Below are 22,770 nucleotides of genomic sequence, written 5' to 3' on the forward strand. Positions count from 1 at the left end.
TTGCTTTACAGTGCTGTCCAAAACGGCTTTGCACTTCTGGGTTCCGGCTGCTCCTCCTCTCCTGGGATTCGCTGTTAGTGTGGGAAGAACAGAGGTCGGCCCCCAGTTCTGTTGTTTCTCCAACCTTGCACAGCTGATGCAAGCTGCGATACTTTTCGTCCAGATAAGTGCTGTCGTTCTAGCCAGGAATTCGTTTACTGTCCGACCCTTATTAATGCGTTTATCCCTTCGGCCAAATAACGTTACTAGCAACGGTCTTTTATGACCTTGACTGACAGGCTTCACGCCACCAAATGCGGATTTTACACTGTCGGCAGACTGGCGCATTTCATCCCATACGTTTATACAGTGTAAAGTTCCTCGCGAAAAAGAGGCGGTATTTCAAGAGACTTCTGTATGGTACGCAAACTTAAGACACGAGTATTTCATTTTGCAGGTGAACTGATTTATCAGATGAGCGACAGTGACAGCACCCACCTCCTCGTAGAGCCTGCCCTTGCTGGGAAAGCCTTGAGAGCAGCAGCCACACTAAAGCTGAAGGTGAGTATTTTTACTAGAACCGTAATTACCACGCATTTTCAACATCAACTGCGTCATTTCCTTGAAACGCAGAATGCTATAACGCCGAATGAGACCAGTCCTTTGCGGTAAGAACGAATGATCCACTGTTGCAGAACGGATGATTCCTGTCGGAGGGGAACATATTTCTCCGTCTGATTCGGCCGTGAACTGCTCGAATGAGAGAGGCAACCACTCCTCAATACGAAAGCGGAAATAGCACTCCAACCTGCAATCTGTGCTTGTACAGCATTTTCTCTCATTCGAAGCGGGGTCCTGATTGTACTCTTCCCTAAGGGAAGGAGTGAGGCGACCCGCCCCTGTGTTATGATGGAGGGGGGTCAAAACTTGTAAATGCTTCCTCCCTCATTACATCGCGGGTCACGCTTACGAAGACAGTATGGATGTGCAGATGCCCCTGCGCATGGAGGAACATGCTTTACGGTGGCAGCTGGTAATTGTTTACGGTGTAGCAGTTTTGCGTGCGTGCCCCCTGCAAAGCTGTTCCACAGGACACTGTTGCAGGCGCGAAACCCCGTGTTGCGGGTGCCTATTTTAGCATTTCTATTTATCATGGCGCCTGTGTTCGTTGTCTCGTGTCTTGCAATGTCCTCACGTGCTGGTGTTGTACCTCCTTTTTATTTCATCCACTTAGCAGCGTTCCCTACCAGGAACATAATGGCTTCTGTGGTGCATGCCTCTCCGCAAAAAGAAAAAAAAACCAACAAACATCACCGCTGTATTCATTGCAGTAACGTGCATCTGACCACACTTACGCCAGTACAGAGCTTACGTTTTTATCTGAGAACAGAATTCAAAACTTTAGCAAGAAATCCCCGCCCATACGAAGCTAACCCCGCGTGCTGGACTAGCTTAATAACACAAATACCGCTATTGTATTCCTAAACTGGGGGGCGGGGGGGGGGGGGGGGCTGGAGTGACAGGAAAAAGGAAACGCTTCATGAGGGGAAGGGGAGACAGGAGAGGGAGTCGATGTCAGGAGTGGCAGGAAACTATGGTCTTTCCACATCATTTGGAGTGAATCAAGCTGATACGGAGACAATTTTTAAATATACGAGAATGGCCAGGGTTTCCCGATCCTTGACCGAGAGCTTTATAGAAAAAGAATATTTATAGTGCTGAGGGTGATAATAAATGAAATTAATTTACGTTAGAGACGGCGTGCTGTGCCCAGGCCTATTGTGGTGTATCTGAAATGGAAAAAGAAGGCATACATAAATTCTTAAACATTGAAGGAAAAATAAGACATCGCGTTGTGAAATAAATGCTATGCAGGAAGGAAGCTAATTGGAAGACTGTACGCTGAACTCACAACTAAGGCCCCTTCTGGAAGGCAATATTCATTTGGCTAAAGTAGGCGTACAGGACATGTTGGCCTAGTTAGTAGCCTCGGGGTAATACTGAGCAAAAACAGGCACGCGACCACTTGGATGCCATTGTTAACCAAGCAGTCGTGGTCGCTGCAATTTATGAAGAGTTCAGTATACTGTAGCTTGTAATTTTGGTATTCTAAAATTGCGTTTGTCATTAGCGTACAATGTTGGGAAGCTGTGGTTTGGAAATCACAGGGATTACTCCCAATAACGACCCATTACAGAACCCACCTTGTGTTTATAAAACCAGCCCCTACTCGTCCTTTTTGTTTCTTTGTTATTCGTAAAACTGACGCCTCAATCTCCTGGGGTGCCGTCATTCTGGCAGTGTTCCTGATTTTCCGTGCTTTGGGCTGCAACTCAGAGATCCCATACATTGCAATGAAGAAGTGCATCTTCTAATTCAGCCAGCGTGATTTATATTGTAATACAGGGATCGGCAACGTGCCTGCGGGGAACAATTATGCGGCAACCGGCACAACGTCAGAACCCTCCGCCCCCCCTCACTTCCTATCTAGCTGAAGACTGACATCACAATTTTGCCCTTAGAGGAGTTTAGAGAAAAAGAAAGCAATATTGCTACCTGTGGGCATTGCCACCCATCTTTGCCGTTAGCCAGATAACATCTTCGCTTCTTTCCTTTGTACCAGCCCCCAAAAAGCGTCTCCCGCCAAAAATATCTCCTCCGGCCGTTGAGCTCAGTGTCGGCTTCATGCAACTGGGCCCTCCACCTCGAAAGGTTTCTGACCCCTGATATAAGATAACCTCTGCCGTACTGCGAGCACTCGCTGAGGGGGAGTGTTCCCCGCTGTCGTATCAGCGTAGAATAAGAATTGCACGCAAGAGAATGACCACGAATATGATAGTGCGGATATGACTGTGAGATAGTAAACGTACACTTTCCAAAGGTTCAACGGAAGACGATCAAGTATGCACAAGTTCCATCAACTTGAGCTCAACACTTATGGCCAAGCTTGCTTTGCATTTGTTATTACAGGTGTTGATGAATACCGTTCACGAAAGCTCTGAAGGAAGCGTTGGCTTATTCCTCATTCGCGAAATTCCGTCATCCGGACGTATGAAATTGAGACAGCTTTGGCATCAACACCTCATGCGACTGAGGGGCGCTTTAGAAAATACGGAATTGTCAATGTGTGAAAGAGCATCGACATTCAGAATAAAGGGGGTTTTTCTGCTTTTTAGCTACTGAGCTCCCACAGACGAGCCTGGGCAGTTCGGGGACTCTGTAGCGTACTCGCACGCTCCCTTCAGAAATCCGGTATTTTTTTTTTTTCAGAATTTGAGAAAAAATCATTACCTGGTGTTTCCAAACAACTTTGGTGTTGTTGTTTCTGAATATTAGTAGTTGTAAAATAGAAACAAAAAACTAAATTTTGGAAAGGTACAACTGTCACTGAGATAAACTTTGGACACGAAAGCTTGAAGGTAACCTTCTTTCTCTGTTTTGGAAAATAAAAATGTTCACCTCTGTCGGTAAATAGGTCAGTGATTGTGTTTGTTTTTGCCCAAATGCAGAGCCTTTTTGCCACGGGTCCGGCGGACGGCTTTGTATCGACAGCGTCTTTCCTGGAGCTCGACGAAGCTTCCTTTAAAGAAGTCCGCATTCCTGACCCAAGTGAAGCTGTCCTCGGCGTCGTCTATACATCAGGAACTACAGGCCTGCCGAAGGGCGTGGAAATAACGCACCGCGGCTTCCTTGCAAATATTGGAATGTTGAGGTACCTTCCAAATTTTACATCTTGTTTCAGGCGTTACGCTGCCAACCGAGACTTTTACCTGCCTGGGTAAAAAATCTCGCCCTGGGGTTTGAGAAACTGGATAATGAAGTGCTTAAAAATCGATTCTCCAGGTCATTTCACTCTGACCGGTTTCCATGCCGTGCTTAAAAGTAGAGGTAAATGTTGGCAAATGTTTTATCGCCAAACCACGTGAAGGAAAAACCAAGACAAATAGTTCTGGGCTGGGGTGCACTCGGCAAGCACTACCAAATAATCAAAAGTACGCTACCTCTATCGCTCACAAGAACAATATGCAACCAACGCGTCCTGCCGGTGATGACATACGGAGAGGAAACTGCAGCTTACGAAACAACTACAAAGCACACTTAGGTCGTCCCAAAGGGCCATGGAACGAAGAAGGATAAGAACAACACTTAGGGCTTGGGAACATGTTTTCTAGATCACGGAAACAACTCGGAACTCCATCATGGCTGAAATAAAAAAAGGGCTTTCACTAGCCATAAAGATCGACAAAACGACAACCAATGGACTACCACGGTAACAGATTGCACACCGAGAGACGACACCAGAAGAAGGGAACTGCCAAATCGATGCAGGGACGAAATGAGGAAGTCTAGGGTAGTTAATGGGCTCGAGCAGCGCAGGAAAGGAGTGGTTGGAGTTCAATGGGACAGGATTTCGTCCTGCAGTAGACCTAAATACGCTGTTTTAGGGGCGAAGCTCCTCAGGGCGTGGGTCTGTCCATCCTCGACCTATGTATGTAGCCACCTCTAGTTTAGTTCTTGGATTGTTTACTAGATGGCGTGGCTACCTCTAGTTTAGTTCTTGGATTGTTTACTAGATGGCGGTACTTGTATATGATGAAAAGATGCGCTTGGATTGTTTACTAGATGGCGTGGCTACCTCTAGTTTAGTTCTTGGATTGTTTACTAGATGGCGGGGAGCGTTGTAATAAAATCCGTTCGCTGTTGGCGCGCGCTCGGAGTCGCCCGATGGATAAGGCTGCAGATGTGCGAGCCCGCGAGGCAGAAGCGCTCCGTGAAGCTGCGCGACGCCGCCGCCAAGATCCTGCCGTACGAGAGCGGGAGGCCGAAGCGTGTCGTCTGGCTGCGCGACGACGCCGCCAAGATCCCAGCGTTCGAGAACGAGAGGCCCAAGCGTCACGGCAACGGCGCGAGGACCCTGCAGTACGCGAAGAGGCACGGCTGCGGCGCGAAGAGGATCTCCAAAACGTCAGAGAACGGGAAGCGGCGAGAAAGCGCGCGTATCGGCAGGCAGACGCCGATGCAGTGAGAGCTCGTGAGGCGTCTGCAAAACGCATCAGGCGAGCTCAGCGCCAAGGTGCCGACGCGCGGTTTAAGCGAGACTTTCTAGACGTTACGTTCGGACACAGATGTAGTGGGCGAACTTTTACTGAACAGTCACGGTTTTACCGATGATTTCCCCTCAGGAGCTTCGCCCACTCATCATCATTCACCCCGTGGATATGCTGTGAATTTTTTGTTGATAATGACGATGATCATGATTATGTTTTTAATGCCTCAATGTGATACCTCCTCTGTTACCAATTCTAGGATCTTAAGCCGTCAATTTTAAACGAAATGGCTCTTCGCGGCTAATCTTTTCTAGTCTTCAGTTTGCCTGTACCAGGAAGGTAGAACTCTGATGAGAAGCCTTGATGTTGCCGGCTAAATTGATTGTACGTTTTCTAGCCGCGTACGTCGGATACGTTGAGGATTTACCTGGCACCTCCGCTGAATGGCAAGTTAACAACGATAGTGGAAGTTTTTAAAGAAAATAACTTATTAGAGCTCTTTTTAGAACCCAGACCTTGTTCATGTTTTTGTGCTTGGGTGCATGCGAGTGTGGTTAAGCCCACTTACGTATTTTAACGTAACTGCCAGTACTGGGGACTAGGCACCTGCCCCCCAGTACTGGGGGGCAGGAATCACAATCTTGTGACCAGAGCTCCTGTAAGTTTCATTCCCACCAAGTTTCTTGAGCGGACGTATTATGTCAACAAATAAAATGACATATTTTAAGGTGTTATTCTAGAAGTTGTGCCATTAAACTGCATCCATAACGTCGAAGTGTTATAATAATGAAAATAATGAAAAACTGTGGAAACATTTTTTGACACCCCTAAAATTATAAAAACTCTGTTTTGTCCTATTTTACTAGTGTGTGGTTATATAGATTATTATCTTTGTTTTGCACTCTTTTCTTTTTGTTTCAGGAAGTGCCTAAAGTGTTAGTTTGGCGAAGTTGCAGCATACTACTTCGAACAAGAATGCCATTTTACGTGATTTTTACTATTGCAATCTTCGTCTATCCACAACATACTAGATGGACCTACTGCTGGGATGAGTCGGACGTTTTGCTGGTACCAACTCCGATCACTCATGGGTCTGGCTGGCTTTGCATTACCATGAGTGTCCTCCTAGGGACCACTTGCATCATAGTTCCTCCGAACTGTAACCTCGACATTGTAGCCAGGGCTGTCGACCACTATAAGGTGAGCAAGCTTACGTTTTGTAAGCAACGACGTACGCATTCACACACATATGGAGCAACTATAAAAGTGCATTCGAAAATTTTATTTAAGAAACGGCTGAGTTTACACACACGTTATTCTCTGAGGATGAGTTGCTTTTGTCATTATGTACTCAACGTGTACACAATAAACATTCTTAGATCGTTGTCGCCTGAAAAAGAGTACTATAGGTGCAATAATGGTGTTTAGAGGTCTTTCCAACATTTTTATACGGTTACAACGTAATAATTGGTAGCTTTAAACCATTTTTGTGTTGCAAAAAGAGTGTTGATAGACTAACACATTTGGTTTTCTGTAGAGTATTAAGAGGGCGTAGAATAGGTATTGCTTATGTTATTACAGCGACGATTTAGCAGAAGGGCTTCTAATTTTTTACACGGCATGCGAGTGGTAGCGTGCAATAAGTTTTACAAGTGTTTGAATTTCATGCTTTGTTCAATTGAAACTGACGCTCAGCGACACCTGACTATTCCCTTCCAGGTAACCTCCGCCATATTACTTCCGTGGCACCTGCAAACCCTGGTAAATGATATGACCCGTACTGGCCGAAGGCTAGAAAGTCTGCGTTCCATCTGCACTGGCGGCACCACTATCACGCAGCCACAGTACAGGGCTGTTCGGGATGTCTTCGGTCCAACCCTTAAGTGCCTGATAAACGTCTATGCCATGACTGAGGCAATGGCGCTCCTGTGTTCACCATCGGCTAGTTTTGCCATCGGCATTGACCTCGGGTTTCCTGCTCCCATGGTGCAGATCAAGGTGCTTGTAATCACATTGAGATTTTGTTGTTTATCCTCATCCGCAAGTTTATTTTGCCCACGGTTCTAACACTACCTTCATGTTCTTCGGGGCTATTAAATGCAGAGCATTTCAGTAACTCACGATGTCACCCGCGTTGACGTCCGTCGTAGTCCGCACCGTCGTTGTCCGCACCGCGCACTATATATAAAAAATACTATCCGGCGCCTGGTTTCGATCCCTCGACCCTGCGGGCGGAACGCAATGTACATGGTGCTCGACCCACTGCGCCACAAAGCCGACACAGAATGGGAGGCTACGAACGCGCCTTATATCCTTGACTCATTCAAACTACGTCAAGAAGCTGTTTATACAACGCATTCACTACCACCAACTCCCCAAACACTAAACGTTAACGCAATACACCCACCCCCTATGCGACGCATTTACTCGAGTCCCCCCTCGCGGGGAGATGGGCCCAATTTTACGATAGTAATCGAAATAAGTGACCGCCAAAAACAAGCCGTTGTAGACTGCGCAGTAAGGTGCCGGCACGTGTGAGAACCGCTCGCGCTGTTCGTTCCAGGCAGGGGGCACGCGAGCACTGCGAAGGCGGGAAATTTGAACTTCTTTGGACACACCTCTGTTCAAGTCATCAAGAGAGAAGTGAGACAGGGAGGCGAAGAGCGTGATGGGTAGTAGCAGTAAGCGGATAACGGTACCACAGGCCGTTATGGCGAATCACTGCTCTGCATTTACGACAGCTTTCACGTTGAGTGGAACGGCTTTAATTTTTTTCTTAACCCCCGCAATACTTACCCATTCGTAGGTGATGAACGTGCGTTTTAAAATAACACTTTCAAAAGAGGGGCTTAAAACCATATGACGATGTGCTCTAAAAGATCATAACGTATTTGGCGGAGCAGAAGAAAAGCGGGCGATCCGTATGTTCTCTCCTCGACAATAAATTTAGTGCAGCATAAAATAAATGGCGAATTGTCGTTTTTTCACTGCTCACGTACACTGTCTCACCTCTCCTATAGCCTGGTCACAGATCTATTTATTTCTTCAAAAGGTTAACTTCAAGGCCAATCTTTTGCTTTGCGAGAACAGCTTTTAAAGCAATTAAACTGTTAAAATTAGAAGAAGAACAATGGGCGCCGCTTCTTGCGCCTCTGATTTTGGCCGCACACGACCGAAATAAAGTAGGCGGGGAGATGGTGCCCCTCGGTTTGAAAAGCCGCATACAGATGACACAATGTCTTTGGCTTAGCTCGCAAATAATGTTTTTTTTTGCTAATTGTGCGCGCTGATCGGCGACGTTGGATAGTGGCCCAATCGGCTTGACCGGAAATACTTCCGGGCAGGCATGGGTATTCAGGGCATGATAGCTCAATACCAATGATCTAGCCTAATAAATGCAGTTTGCGTTCAACCTCCAACATTTGGTATTTTATATCAGCTACCTGAATAACGAAGCGATTTTGTACATTCTCTTCGCCATCCGGTTAAGTTCGTTAAGATTACCAAGCCCTATTTTTCACTGCGCGTAAATCCGTGAAACAAATCATCGCTAAGTGCTCGGGGAAAAAAAATCGCCATGATTACAAAACCTTAATTTATTGCGAAAATGTGAAAACGTTACCCCTAGTTTTGTTGATAGCTTAAGCGCAGAGAAAAAAGATGGACGTTGCAGAATGAACATAGCTTATGGCGCGCAGTTTTGGGTTATGACTGCCGCTTGCACCCGCAAAGGCGTAAAACGCAGGGGTCGCAGGTAATGAAGTCACCGATCCCCATCCTTCATAGAATACGGCGTGCATTCTTAACCACGAAATACTCAACAATCGGAGAAGTACACTTACACAGAACAACGTCGCGTGGGACATGATCGTGGGATTTGGTGCAATCTTCCTAGCGTTCACTCAGTTGCAAAAATATTTAAGTTGGCAGAGTGGAACGCCTGGTTTGCGTTCCGCGCAGTTCGAAAGAACGCGTACAATTTCCACCAATGATCCTTAATAGTGCCCGCTGTGTTGTGCTTTGGAGTATACGTTACTCTAATTCGTAGCATTCTTTGCCGAGTATCCCCCCCCCCCCCCCCAGCAAGGACCGTGTAACGCCCTGCATTTCCACAAAAAGGCGGATTTAGCGAAATTTCCACCCGTAATCATTAAAATAGCGTAAATCTATATACATCGCCGAACGAAATTCTGAAACAATAGGAAATAACAAAAATACGAAACAATACAAAAACTTGTGAAACGTATGACGCATGGAATTCCCACATTATTGCACATTTCGCGAGTTTCACCTGAAATCATTACAATAGCATAAACGGAGATAAATGCTCCAACAAAATTTTGAAAAACCAAAGAAATCAAAAAGATAAAAAAGAATTCCGGAAAACGTCGGACCGCGTAACGGCCTCATTTCGAGAAAGTTTCACCTGCAATCATTATAATAGTGTAAAACAAGATAATTGGTCGAATAAAATTTTGAAAACCCAAGACACAATAAAAATATAAACAACACGGGAAATGGCACTGCTTACAACGCCCTTGAAGATTGTGCGGAAGTTATAGCTGTAATCGTTATATTAGTGTAAATGAGATAATTAGTAGCAAGAAATTTTGAAACACTAAAGAAATTAAAAATACAAAAAAATACCGAAAACGGCGAACCGTGTAACGCACTGCATTTACACAATGATGCAGATTTTGCGGAAGTTCTAAATGTAACCGTTATAAGAACGCAGATAGAGATAATTGGTCGAACGAAATTTGGAACAACTAAACATATACCTCAAATATATAAAAAATGCGAAAAATCGCCAACCGACCCGCCGCGGTGGCTCAGTGGCTAAGGCGTTGCGCTGCTGAGCACGAGGTCGCGGGTTCGATTCCCGGCCGAGCGGCCGCTTTTCTGATGGAGGCGAAAAGCAAAAACGCCCGTGTGTACGAGATTTTGGCGCACGTTAAAGATCCCCAAGTGGTCAAAATTAATCCGGAGCTCTCCACTACAGCGCGCCTCATCGCCTGCGTTGCGTCGGCTCGTTAAACCCTACAATCAATCAATCAATCCAACCGTGGAACGCCATCCATTTCACAACATTGCAGATTACGCGATAGTTCAACCTGCAATCGCTGTATTCGCGTAACTAGAGGCAATTGGTGGTACAGGATTCCGAAAAACCAAAACATTTGGCTGTGTAAAACGCTCACTCAAGACAAGCTGCATAACAATGGTATGCATTAGTGCCTAGTTCTCTTAATTTCTTAAGAATTTTATTGGATTGAACGATAAAATGGGGACTTTTTCTAACACCACTGAGGTATTATTCATACTCCTCATATACTATTTGCGTACAATACCCACAATATCCAGTGAGTGAAATTTAGGAAAACAAGCGGCTATGCCTCTTACTTCAACGCTCATTAGTTTGGGCTCAATCCCAGAGGCCCACGCTTGTGTGTTCTTTTGTGAACATGTGGTAAATCTGGGGATCCTCAAAACACAGAAGAAATGTTAGATTGGTTCGGTAGTATTAAACAGAAGAATTTTATTGCTGACAAAAAACACTGTTCAATAAAATGACCCGTAGACTGAATGTAAATCGCCATCTCAGTCACGCGCAATGCGTTAGGCACTGTAACTGTGACTGGCTGCAATTTTTCATTTCAGATCGTCGACAGAGTAACTAGACAGAGACTCGGGCCCCACCAGACCGGCGAGATTTGCTTCCGCACACCGACCATGATGCGGGGCTACTACAAGCGGCCCAAAGAGACTGCTGAGTTCTTCGATGAGGAGGGGTGGGGAAGGTCAGGTAAATACGCAAATCAGCTGTTATGTGCCTCTACGTCTCACTGCATGCATGCACGTTTGTTCTATAATGCGGGCTACAATATTCTTGCAATTACTCAAACGCAGCAACACGGGGCGTGTGAAAACCTCGTTCATCCTGCGAGCGATGGATTGTAAAGTTCCCTGCTCAACATAACAAACGTTTGTCAGTAACTCACAAGCATTTAAAGAAATGAGTAAATCATTTTTCCCACGCTTTGTTATTTAGGGTAGATGTGGTTTTTAGATATGGGGCTTCACTCGATTACATTCAGACCCTAAGCAACATCGAAGTTGTAGAATGTGGCCCCTTGGCTGACTGCGCGCTAGAGACACGTCCTTTCAAAGTGGTTTTTACAAGTGATGGAACTATTACAACCACGATCGACAAGCTAAGAGACGATGTGGTGTCACCTTTGTCGCATAGAGCCCTAACCACACACACACGGACATGAAGTCAAGGTAATGACCGGTTTTTATATTGTCCCCACGTAGCAAGGCAGGTTTGGAACGTGATAATGATTGAAAAGCGAGCCAGTAAATTAAATATCTTTTGTTGTTGAAATACAAATTTCTCTGATATTGGAACATGGATTTTTGTCGAGCACGACGTCAATTGGTCATAAACTGCCAAATCTTCAAAATCAAGCAACATACCCCGTCATCGTCAGCTTAAGTCGGTCTGCATTTGACGACTCTTCTTCCGCCTTGTGTTTGTTATCAGGCGACGCAGGGTACTACGACGAAGACGGGCGCATCCACTTCGTGCAACGCTTCAAGGAGATGCTGAAGTGCATGGACAACCAAGTGGTCCCAGCGGAGCTCGAGGAGCTCTTGTTTCGACAGCACGCTGAAGACATCGCAGATGCCTGCGTCGTTGGAATACCAAGCACCGAGTACGGCGAAGCGCCCGCTGCAGCAGTGGTGCTTCGCCAAGGTGCTGAGAGAGACGATATTAACGAAGTGGCCAAGAAAATAAAGTCCACCATAGCGGGTGAGTATGTGCGCGTCACCTTAGATAGCACGCTGGACATGTTCCAGCTGTGCTCATACTACTACCTCGGTGGGCGGGGTTGAATTCATTCGAAGCCTAACAAAACCGAGAAGAGTGCGCGTCCTGGAAAGGTGTATTCACGTACAAAGTGTCAGAGGCGGCACGTCTTCGTTTTCAGGAACCAATGTAGTTTTTACGCCAAAATGGGCGGATGGCGCTGCGACATAAGCATACATTGAACCGAGGCGCTAGATTATATCTTGTTCTATACTATATATGCACAATGTATGGAAATAACATTTTGCAGTTAAAATTCCGCGGTGTATCCCATACAGGTCAAATCTTGGCTTCAAGTTATGGTATAAGGAAATGAAACCAAGCGTAATTTTCCGAGAATTTCCATCGTAATGTTGTTTTACGAGCACATAATACAGCATTATTACGAGCTGGTTCATTGGATTGGTATCTCTGCAATTATTGTGTACCCACCAATGCATGCGGGAAACTCATTTTCAATACTATTGAATTCAAAGAACACCACACACAGACGAGAGAGAAGACGAGTGCATGTTTATCTCGTGCGGGATTAAATTATTGCAAATAGAAGAACTTAAAACAACTTCTAGATTCAAGGCTTTACCTTTTAACGATACTTGGTATTAATCGCAGAATAAAGGAGGCATGACCATTATTCTTACTTTAAAAGGATGAAACAGACAACAAGGGCACTGATAAACTTTATTTCATAACCGCAATGCAAAAGCCAAGGAATAGGTATTAGAAGTGATGCAGCTCGTTTTAGGAAAAAGCGGGCTATTTGCATTCTTAATCTCTTTTTCAGGATAGCTGCAGCACGGCAATGCAGCGGGTTTACAGAGGACAGCATTTTACAGTTCAACGATAATCTTTGTTGGTGCTTCAGTGAAAGTTGCCTTTTAGTGACGCGTGAATCATGTCCTTCTTCACAGTTTCCCCCTTCCTTTCAAAGGACAGACTATGTCGATTAGCTGGAGTTTGATAGCCCGAATTCACTTCCTGATGGTAAAGGCAGGTATGTTGCATAACTACGCGAGGTACATCTGTATGTTCCGCAACATATTTCTCCATATTTCTATCGAAACATACAGGAAGCAAGAAGCAGACTTCTGTATAATTCACACGACGTGAAAGCATCGTCGTCGCCATTTTTTTTAATCCTTGTTGCCCAGTGATTCTAGAAAATCTGGTTTACGTGAGTGCTTCCGACAATATGGCAGTTTCAGTGTACCTGAATCACACCTTTGAGCTTCAATTCCGCAACCATCGCCTGTGTAGTTGGGCTCCAGATTGCACTTCTCACCGAAGTAGAGGTTCTACCCGCATTTGCACTGGCGGTAGCTAGTTCGTCGATTGCGAATATTTTGACCTATGACGCAATGCAAACTTCCCCTAAAGAGAGAAAGATCGGAATGCAACAACTGGCAATTGTAGGATTCGTCATTTACGGTAGATATTTACATCGGTCGCACTTGATGTTTGCATTTCTTGAAAGCCTTTACTCTGAGTTTGATAATTTATTGGGAACGTAAAAAGGCTGCGTAGACGGCGCAGGTGCAGAAAGAAAAAAGTATGCGCTTTGCACTCTATAACTACCATTGAATTGCGTTATATGACATGCGGTCGTGCTCTAGAAGGACGCGTTGCCTGCTACTAGGAAAACATTTACCGGGAAACCCAAACATTCTCGCCCTAATACCTGTATGAGATAGCTGTAATTACGACCATGGGCAGTGATAACTGATCACACCTATGTGTGCATTTTATACCGAAACATTGAGAGGTATTTGCGTCAACAGCAAAAACCTGCGTTAAAATGTGGGGCTGGTAACTTCGGTGTCGCAATATTCACCTTATTTACGAGTTATTTGTTGAAATAGTATTGGAAAAACGCCCGTAAGCGGTCGCTGTATAACCACAACACCCATTCACTCAAAAAGCGGAATTGAATCTCTGTTCTACGTCTAAACGACCCTCCGGCACTCAATTGTGAGGTGGTTGGTTCGATGGTGGAAGCAGCAATGACATTTTAAAAAGTTGAGAGATAATAATTTGAATGCTTGACTGAAATATAACGTTTTGATATGTACGCCACCATATAAAAAAGACAAGAACAAATGGGAGGTGCTCATGCGAGAAAATATTCACGCCAAGAGAGGTTGTAACGAGCTCAGCGGGGAAGGGGCGTAGGTTATTGAAGCCCCTTTTCCGCTTCGATTGTTAAATGACGAACAATAAACTGTTTATTTATTCCAACAGAAAGCTGCAGCTTTCACAAGCACCTCCACGGTGGTGTATTCTTTCTGGACTTACTTCCCAAGACAGAATCTGGCAAGACGAACCGAGCTGGAGTGCTTCAGTTGTGCATGGAACAGGCAGCCCACTAGAACACCCGTCAACGCAAGAAATGATTTTCACCAAGTAGATCGAAGGCTTGAATGCAGCAGGTGGTACGCAACCAAAATCTTCACTGAACTCTTTCGTCTTCTCACAACGATGACCATCATTGGTCTTTCGTACTTTCTTCACACTCCAAAAAGTTTCTTCCAGTTACCATATTATTGAATAAATTTTCTTTTAGTGCCGTCCAATCATTCTTCCGCGACTACACAGCGTTCCACGTATGCCCTGGATCGACGTAGCGTTTTTCTAATCACCAGCTGCCTTTGCGGGGGAACTGGTGAGGGGAGAACTGGTGACAAAGATGGGACTTAAGCATTAATTTGTAGTCCACAACCTAGAGCAGGACAGTAGTGGAGGCACCCCAGAAGAGCTGAAACAGATCTGCCCTTAGAGGTCAAGTGAGGTGAAAGCTTGAATGTCTGAATAATGTCAACAGAGCTGCTTTTGTATATTCGGTACCTCCAGATGCCACAGGTGTAATATAACGAGCACACGAGGAGAACGCTTATTATTTCTCAGATAATTTTGGATCGTTTACTGTTTCCACGTTCTTTCATATTGACACTCATATTCACGTCTTCAAGCTGTAATTATGATTCATAGGCACCCCGGACCGGCATCAGATTACACCGGAAAGACTTTCTCACGTGCATGGTTTCCCTCGATTTCCCTCATAGTTTCCCTCCAGAATTTCCTCGTCCTACTCTTGTTTTTAGCAAGTCCTCCTTAAACGATTTCTGACAGGTATAATTCTTTCCCCTGATAAAGGACAAAATATTTTTTCTTCTCGTAGTCGAGTCATATACATAACCAGTGCAATATCGCACAATCCTGAACATATCCTTCGCACATGTGATACATTTCAAAAGGAGCGAGAGATCCCCTTTGACACTCCTGCATATCAAACACCACAAGATGATGAAAAAAATTACGCCATTTTCTCGTAGGGCAACCCTGAGTAGTATGCGAAGCAGGCATGGGGTCGATTCAAGTGCCCATTAGTTTTCAGTTCGCCGTTTCCGTGAGGTTGAGGTACGTAGCTACCGTTATATTTACCGTTTGGTTTCCATGGGAACTACCACTCTTTTCTCTTACCGGTACTACGAAATGGGAAATTACGTTGACCCCATGGCTGTTTCGCATACTACTCAGGGTTCCCCAACGGGAAGATGGTGTAATTTTATTTGAGGGGGGGGGGTTAGAGTGGAGATGCATTAAAGAGAGAGAGAGAGTCGTTGTACGTGGCATGAGTTTGTCTTTATTTATGCATTATCATCATCATGTTTAACGTAGGTGACGTCGTGCTGTGTTTGGCGTTCCGCTTTGAATATGACCGCCTTATGGTCTGTGAAATGTAAAGTCAAGGGCTGTTGTAGTGGATGAACCCTAAGGTTGCTGAAGATGAGGTCGATGCACGTTCCCCGGATGGTTGTGGGCTGCTTGTAATCACGGCCCGCCGAGACTCGCCGACGCATGCCGCTGCCGGTGACGATGAAGCGTCGAAGGCGCGTCAATCGAGCTCGTCTCGTTCCGGTCCAGGAAGACACCGGCAACACTGTCGCTCCAGGAGCCCTTATAGGGAAGCGTGTTGGTTTCGTGCCGACCCAGGAAGACACCGGCAACACTGTCGCTCCAGGAGCCATAGAAGGGTAAGGCACCACCGGGCGTTCAGCAAGTCGAGCATGCGAAGTGGGGGTGTGGACGGCGCAACAACGACAACGACAAGGGAGGGACATAGCCCCGACCATGAGATGCTTCGCATCTAAAAACTGCACAAAAGAAGAAGGATGCCACCTTCGACACATCCAAACAAACGCATTTCCCTACCAAACTAAAGCCCAGATTCTGACCCCCATCTTATAGCTCTAGGAAAGCCGCTTCTGCGAGGTTCCGGCCACCCTCTACCATACTACGTGGTGCTCTGAGAAGAACCTCCCCCCTCCCCAACTCAACCCCTTCTGCCCTTCTCATCCCCTGAGCATTGGGAGTGAGCAGTGTCCAGCTCGTACTCTGACGACCAGCTTTGGGTGCTGACAAGGGCCCAAGAAGCTGTACGGACTCTTCCTGTAGACTATAACTGCTTCATTGACACGTTTATTCCTCTTCCTGATCTATCCACCCCACCCACCCACATTTGTAAAAACAGTTTGGGACACTCACTGGAATTTTATCTCGAAAACCCCTATTTCCCCTGACATTGTGTGCTCATACCTCCGTTCATCATAGCTTGTTATTATCAGTGTGCCATCTGATGTATTTGCAGGGGACCCCCAGGTTTTTTCACTCGGACAAACGTTAGAAAAGTATTCACACCTTTTGAAAATTTTAACCTGTCCTGAACACTTGATTATAAAACGCCTCAAACACTTCGCATCAGAAAAGGAGTCGTGTCACGAAAGCATATTTCACGCTAAATGAACCAAAAATCACGCGTTACACTTTTCACAGCGTTCGCGCGGAAACTTTCCCCGGATCTGGAACAAATTATGGTCCGCAAATGTACCGTTTCCTTATAGGCAGGGCACAGACTTTGTCAAGGGTATCTAGCTAATGACAGAGTCCTCTGCGAAGTCAAAAGTCGTGCTTGCTTTCTTGAAGAGGAAAAAGTTTATTACCGAAAGAACTTTTTTTTTGCCGTCAGAACCCTTTACGTCCGGATTCACAGTTCAGCTTTGCATTTCAATTACTTTGGGGAAAAAAACCTGTGTCGTGAAGTGGAAAATTTGGACAATGACTGTAGAAATAAAAACTCTTAGCAGTCGTGACTAAGTTTGCACTTGAAAAGGATTTCACCGTGTTTTCGTGTTTGCAGATGGAACCGCTACCAGTGTAGGCAGTGAGTATGGCCAGTCTAGCCGGTGACCATTATGTGTGGCACACATCGTTATGTGGTAGCGCTGTTGATTGTGGGAGTGGGGCTTATTTCCGGTAAGTACATAACGCTAGAAAATTACTCAAGCGCAGGAAAGAGAGCGCGCTACGACATAGATGCTTTGGCCAAGGCGGAGGTCTGCGCATGCGCTCCCGGAATTCTTGCAGGAATGATGTCAGCACACAATTGGCACGAACGAAAACTGCACTATAAAATATCCGCGTAAATGCCCCAACTGCAACCTACAAATGAACAAAATCGTAGACGAATGCATGAGGCAATACACCCGAAGCGATACTTCTGTTATTTCAGTCATTTTGTAAGCACCGTATCAAAGATATATAAATAATGTAGTACCCCAGTCATCGTTCGTCCCCACCATCACTCTCCTTTCCTCCCTTGAAAAAAGCATAGATTAATTCAAAACCAGAGAGTAATTGCCCACGCCCCATGCCCGCGCGTACAAAATGTTAACGGCCCTACTCCGTGTTAGCGGAAAATACCCAGCCAAACGTCACGACCACCAAAACGAAGCAAAAGAAAAGACTTCGAGTAACGTTGGTTTCGGTATATTTCCGGATGTTCCCCACGTGAGGGTAGCGCATCAGAAAAACAATTGTGGTAACAAAGGTAAGATTTATTTTGTTCCAAGCACAAGGCTGCACCTGATACGAAACAGGATACCGCTATCATTTTTCAACTTGCAGCGAGGATATCGGCAGTTCGTCACACACGATTCAGGTTCAGTGGCAGGTCGTCCACAGTGCCAGGCAGCAAAACATTGTTTTAAAGCTATGTGTGATATCGCTAGACGAAATAAAATCCAGCGTCGCGTGTGGTGCGTCAGACTCCGGCGCAACGAGATTGGAGAAGAATTAGAAGTTAAGGGAAAGAGGCTGTCTGGGTTTATAGATGGCGTAGCTTTACTATCGCATCTACCGACATTCGTAGGGGGGAACCAAGCATTGGAGGTAGTGAAATGGAGTCTGTCTCGCATCATAGCGCGCATGTCGGAGGCTATTGTGTGAAGCACAGCTCAAGTGACAAAAGCGGAGATGTTGTTGAACAGGTTCATTTCACATATTTACGGCAAGCTAAGAGTGCTGCCTAAATATCGATTAGAAAAGAACAATAAAAATAACGATACGAAGACGGTAAGCGTTCCCTCGTTTGCTTACTGGCTTCGGCCGTTCAGGTTGCAGTTCTGGCAGTGTGTCCAGCCGGAAACCGGTGGGAGGAGCTTCTGCGCCACCCATAAACTGATTTAGGGACCACCAAAATTTTTTAGCGCACGCTGCAGTCGTACCCGGGTGTGGTGTAGCCAGCTGTGAAGGTAATTCTGCCTTATCTAACTCGGGAGTGAGGCCAGCGCCCAAATTCTGGCAGCCGAGTACAGTGGGCAGAACCCCACCAGGTGTTCCAGATTGGCCCGTGTGCCGAATGGGTTGCCAATTCAAGTTTTGGGCTGGGCCAGGCAATGCATTCTTTCCCTACATTGGAAGCGTTGCAAAAGTTAGGGGGTAAGGGTGCCGGTCTGTACCCGCCGGAACGTAACCTTCTGCCAGCGGGTGCCAGCCTTGAGGGGAAGTGGAGGGGTGTTAAGTGGATTGCACGCGCTGCGAAGATAGCTGCGTTGCTGCTTCTGGGGAAAGGATACCGTTATTACTGGATAAAGCCACAGATTGTGTGTCTCCAGGTCGTGGGCTAACCGGTCGGGAAATCACTCGTGTGGTTTCAACTGCGCGTATACAAGCGCGCCCTAGTCAGTGGGCCCGATCGTTTCCTGCTATTCAAAAGGGTCCTGGGATCCAGTGTACATAAAATTCGTGTGCCAGAGCCCAGAGTTAACTAACGTGGAGACGCAGTTTCCTGACAACCACGGTAGTGGTGGGAGTGTTTTAGCAGGCATGATATGCTTCCTGTGAGTCGGTGTAGACTCGGTTGTGATGGGAGCAATCTGTCAACTTTTGGGGTTGAGCACAAGTGACGTGTTCGGCAAAATTCTTAATGGCGCACAGTTCTCCGAAGGAGCTGTTGACGACTTTCATGGGTTAGGTGGAGTTTGTTTCGTCGCGTTGTTCGTCATTGCTTGTGTATGCCGCGGTGAACATTGCCTGCAGCTCCCAATGGGGAGATTTTTTTTAGCAGTGATGGCTAAACTACCTTTTTTCCCGAGAGACTGTGCCTGCTTTGGTGGACTTCAATCACGGAATGTGTGTGAGTTGAGCTATGTCGCTCAACGCGCAGCAGTTTAGGAGATGCTCGGCAACAGCGGCGCAGCCGGAGCCGCAGGTTACAATTTCGCTGGTAAACGATCTATACGGAGCGCACAGGCACATTTTTATTTTGCCTTGGGTATACACAACTTTTCTTTTCGGGGAACGGAAGTGCATTGTCTACTGCAGTTACGCAAGATACAAACACGAAGATTACACTTGCAAACTTTTGTAAAATGTTTTTTGTTTACTCTCGGCAACATGCCTTAGCCTACGTTTTCTATGAATTTCGAGTGGAGGTGTGCGGGAGTGCTGGGTCGGTTTCAGGCGACACAAAGTAGGCAGCCATTTCCAATTTTTAAACTAAATGGCCCAGAATGGCCTGAGTGAGTGAAAAATTAGGGCAATTTGATAACGTACCCAATGCTTCAAAAGTGATCGGCACTGTTGCCAATTGACTTTTATTCTGAATGTAGGCAACTTCCCGACGTCTAATTGGAAACAATATATTTCTAGATGCGTATTCAATTTAATTTATTTGAATTTTGTTTGATTAGTTACGGGGATAAACCTAAATTTCCCTGGCTAATGCTGTTCCAGACGTATTTGACCTGTTCCAGACGTTCCCCGTAAGTTGTGATGATAACAATGCCTTCAGAATTAGAAGAGAGATCAGAGCCAAGTAAAGGTACCAAAACTTCCACGTAGTCACATTTCGATACGGTATAGGGTTAGATATGCGGGAAAATCGCAGAAAATTGAGTAGCAAAAAGAAAATTTATGAATTTGTTACAGCTGCCTATGGATACAAAAATACAAGAAATAAAAAAAGACAAAACCTAGGAATGCAATTAATTTGGGAGGGGCAAAACATCAAAAAATAAAAAAAGCGAGAAAAAACAATTGTAGCAGCATAAGAAAATATGCATTGTCGCCGTCGCAGCCGCTAACGTGCTGCATCCGATCCACCCGCTAAGCTGCAATGCCGTACTATGAGACAGTTGAAGAATGAAAGGAGAAGAGATGCGCTTTGAGGTGGCTTAGCAGCTTTAGAATACGAATTGTTACAGCTGGCCAATCATGGGCTCCTTTTAGTCAGTCGTTGTGTAATGCGCAGGCTTTGCACATCTACTTTATGTTTTGTGTGACGAGGCTTTCCTGGTCGTCTTTCCCTTCTTGTTCAGTGCTATGCGGTTAGAGAGCAGTTCACCGAGCTAACGTTATTTAGGATAACGTGATAGCAACAAAGAATGGCGGCAAAATGTGTATTGCAATATCCACTGTTCTATGCGATTCGGATTCTGTGACATCTGAGAGAGGTTGATAAATAGCACCTTACTGTGTTCAGAGTACATCGCCAGGTTGGTTGTTGCGGTGGCCTCGAACAAGCGCCGCACCATAGTACTGTTCAGCTCGCTACCGACGCAGCACAGAGCTTAGCGACGTAGCTATGGAGCCGACGGTGAGTTAAATCAGCGTTTATATACAACATGTATAAGTCTAACAAGGGCGTTACATGGCTCGCACACTGCAAGAGCACGTCAACCTATTGCCTCCCTTGAATGTCATCCGCCGTTTGTGGCCCATGCTCAGGCGCAAAGGCTTTTTATTTTCTCGGGTATCCGTTACAGAGGCGTTCATTTCAAATTCTTGCGATCTGGACCCTCCGATATCCGACTAACTGAGGTGAGGGGAATGCGTCAGTGGAAAGCTCCTTCTCTCTACGCTTTTTTAACGCGCACCACGTTACTATGCAACTTCCGGCATGTGTAGTACTCCTCAGCTATCTCTGCTGCCTTGTTAAGCTTTACTTCTTGGAGCACATGCTGCAGCCACAGCCTGACGTCATCTCTGACGCAGCGGTAGAATAGCTCCAATGCTACGCACTCTACCAATTTCTACGGTCGTCATAAACATCCTGTTCCTCAGTCCTCTCAATTAGGTAAGCCTTCAGACAGAATGCGAAGTTTATGCGCGACTCATTTGCCTTTTATTTGCGTGTCAAAGTCTTTGCCGGAACGCCTCATTTGACAACGTATTCATCCTCATCAGAGCCTCCGAAGCGAGATTGGGCTATGACAAATGACTAGAAACTCCATGGGAAGCCACTGGCTTTCGAACTATCGGCCACCCTTTGCTACAGTAGGTGAAAGATTGCTCGTGCGCCAAGCAACGGTGTCTGGAAGCAGCGTCGCACAGAAAGCGCATCGGAGGCAAAGCTTTAGCCAAGCGATAACATAAGCCGCCGAGCAAACGGGCCTGTCGCGCTTCAACCCGTCGGCGGAGGTAGACAGGCAATAGCGCAGCAAAATGTAGTTACCAAACGGGTTACGGCACGGCCTCACGAAACAAGGTCTATTTAAACTAGATTTCACCGCATCTGAAAAAGCGTGCGAGATTTTGTCGCATCGTGTTTCTTAGGCATGGAACATTTGTGTGTCCTAACGCAACACTTGCTGGCGGTCTGCTTGCGTTGTGCACTTTCGCGCTTTCTTTTTTTTTCATGGCGTAGGTATTAGACTTCTCGCTCTCTCGGGTGTCTATTCTGTAGCATTTCAATCACCGTTGTGCTCCTGATGGTGCTGGTGACATGTGTTTTCGTGTCGGTGACGTGTGTTATTATTCCGTAACACATGTGTATTTTTTATTTCGTTCAGACTCTGGACTTTCCATGCCAAGTCGGGTGCACGACACGAGTTCCCATGACAGTTGAGAGTTATCGCTAAAATCGAATTTCTGAAGTCCCCACCCCACAAACTGGTTACACGGCGCAGTCCACAATGAACAATGTTTAAGATCTGCTAACAGGAAGATGCGTATGCTGGCGTGGGCCTCAACTGTCCCGGCGCTTTGGCAGCTGCACGCTACCTCAGTTGCGATGGCTCTAACATCAGTAGAACATGCCGCTGATTTTGTTCTGAAAAATTTAGCATTTTTTGAAGAAATGACGGTCACATCGATGCTTTTTGTGGTACATACCTTCCAATTACGGATATCACAAGTTCCAGCTTCGACTTACTGAGAAACGTCTTGCATTGGTTTTTAAGTGTAACATTGCTGGCACCACCAAATCAATTCCAATTAAACAAGTCGAAATAGGGGGCTTAGAATTATCGTGCGTCGGCTGAATGAACTTAAGCTACGTCCCGTCATTGGTGTCTTCTTTTGTCTTGGTTCTTTGCACTTATTTCGAATGTGAATGTTCACCAACTCGCCCAGTTGCCTCTTGGTATCGGTAAGTTTGTTTTAGTGCAAACTGGAAGCAAACCTTTTTTAATGCAAGAGTGAGCTGTGAAAGCTTGCACCTCTGAATTATTAGTGGGTAAACCAAATTTAACCCTTGCTACCTCTCCTAGTTTTCATGAGATTTCAATACCAGGCCATTCGGAAGCGCTAGTT

At 45.8% G+C, this 22,770-nt stretch overlaps 1 protein-coding gene across 1 annotated transcript in view; it reads left to right on the plus strand.

Moving 5' to 3' along the window:
- Window positions 1-22,770, plus strand: part of LOC144175595 (uncharacterized) — an 80,693-nt gene that overhangs the window by 20,935 nt on the left and 36,988 nt on the right. Inside the window, exons 5-12 of the mRNA XM_077704657.1 lie at window positions 437-540; window positions 3,489-3,691; window positions 6,059-6,227; window positions 6,747-7,025; window positions 10,689-10,833; window positions 11,575-11,844; window positions 14,140-14,258; window positions 16,153-16,270. Of these exons, the coding sequence (XP_077560783.1) occupies window positions 437-540; window positions 3,489-3,691; window positions 6,059-6,227; window positions 6,747-7,025; window positions 10,689-10,833; window positions 11,575-11,844; window positions 14,140-14,258; window positions 16,153-16,270 (1,407 nt within the window). The remainder of the gene's footprint in view (window positions 1-436; window positions 541-3,488; window positions 3,692-6,058; window positions 6,228-6,746; window positions 7,026-10,688; window positions 10,834-11,574; window positions 11,845-14,139; window positions 14,259-16,152; window positions 16,271-22,770) is intronic.

The sequence above is a fragment of the Haemaphysalis longicornis genome, unplaced genomic scaffold (assembly GCF_048455015.1).
Source record: "Haemaphysalis longicornis isolate Haplotype H1 unplaced genomic scaffold, Haemaphysalis longicornis Haplotype H1 scaffold_3, whole genome shotgun sequence".
Taxonomy (NCBI): Eukaryota; Metazoa; Arthropoda; class Arachnida; order Ixodida; family Ixodidae; genus Haemaphysalis; species Haemaphysalis longicornis.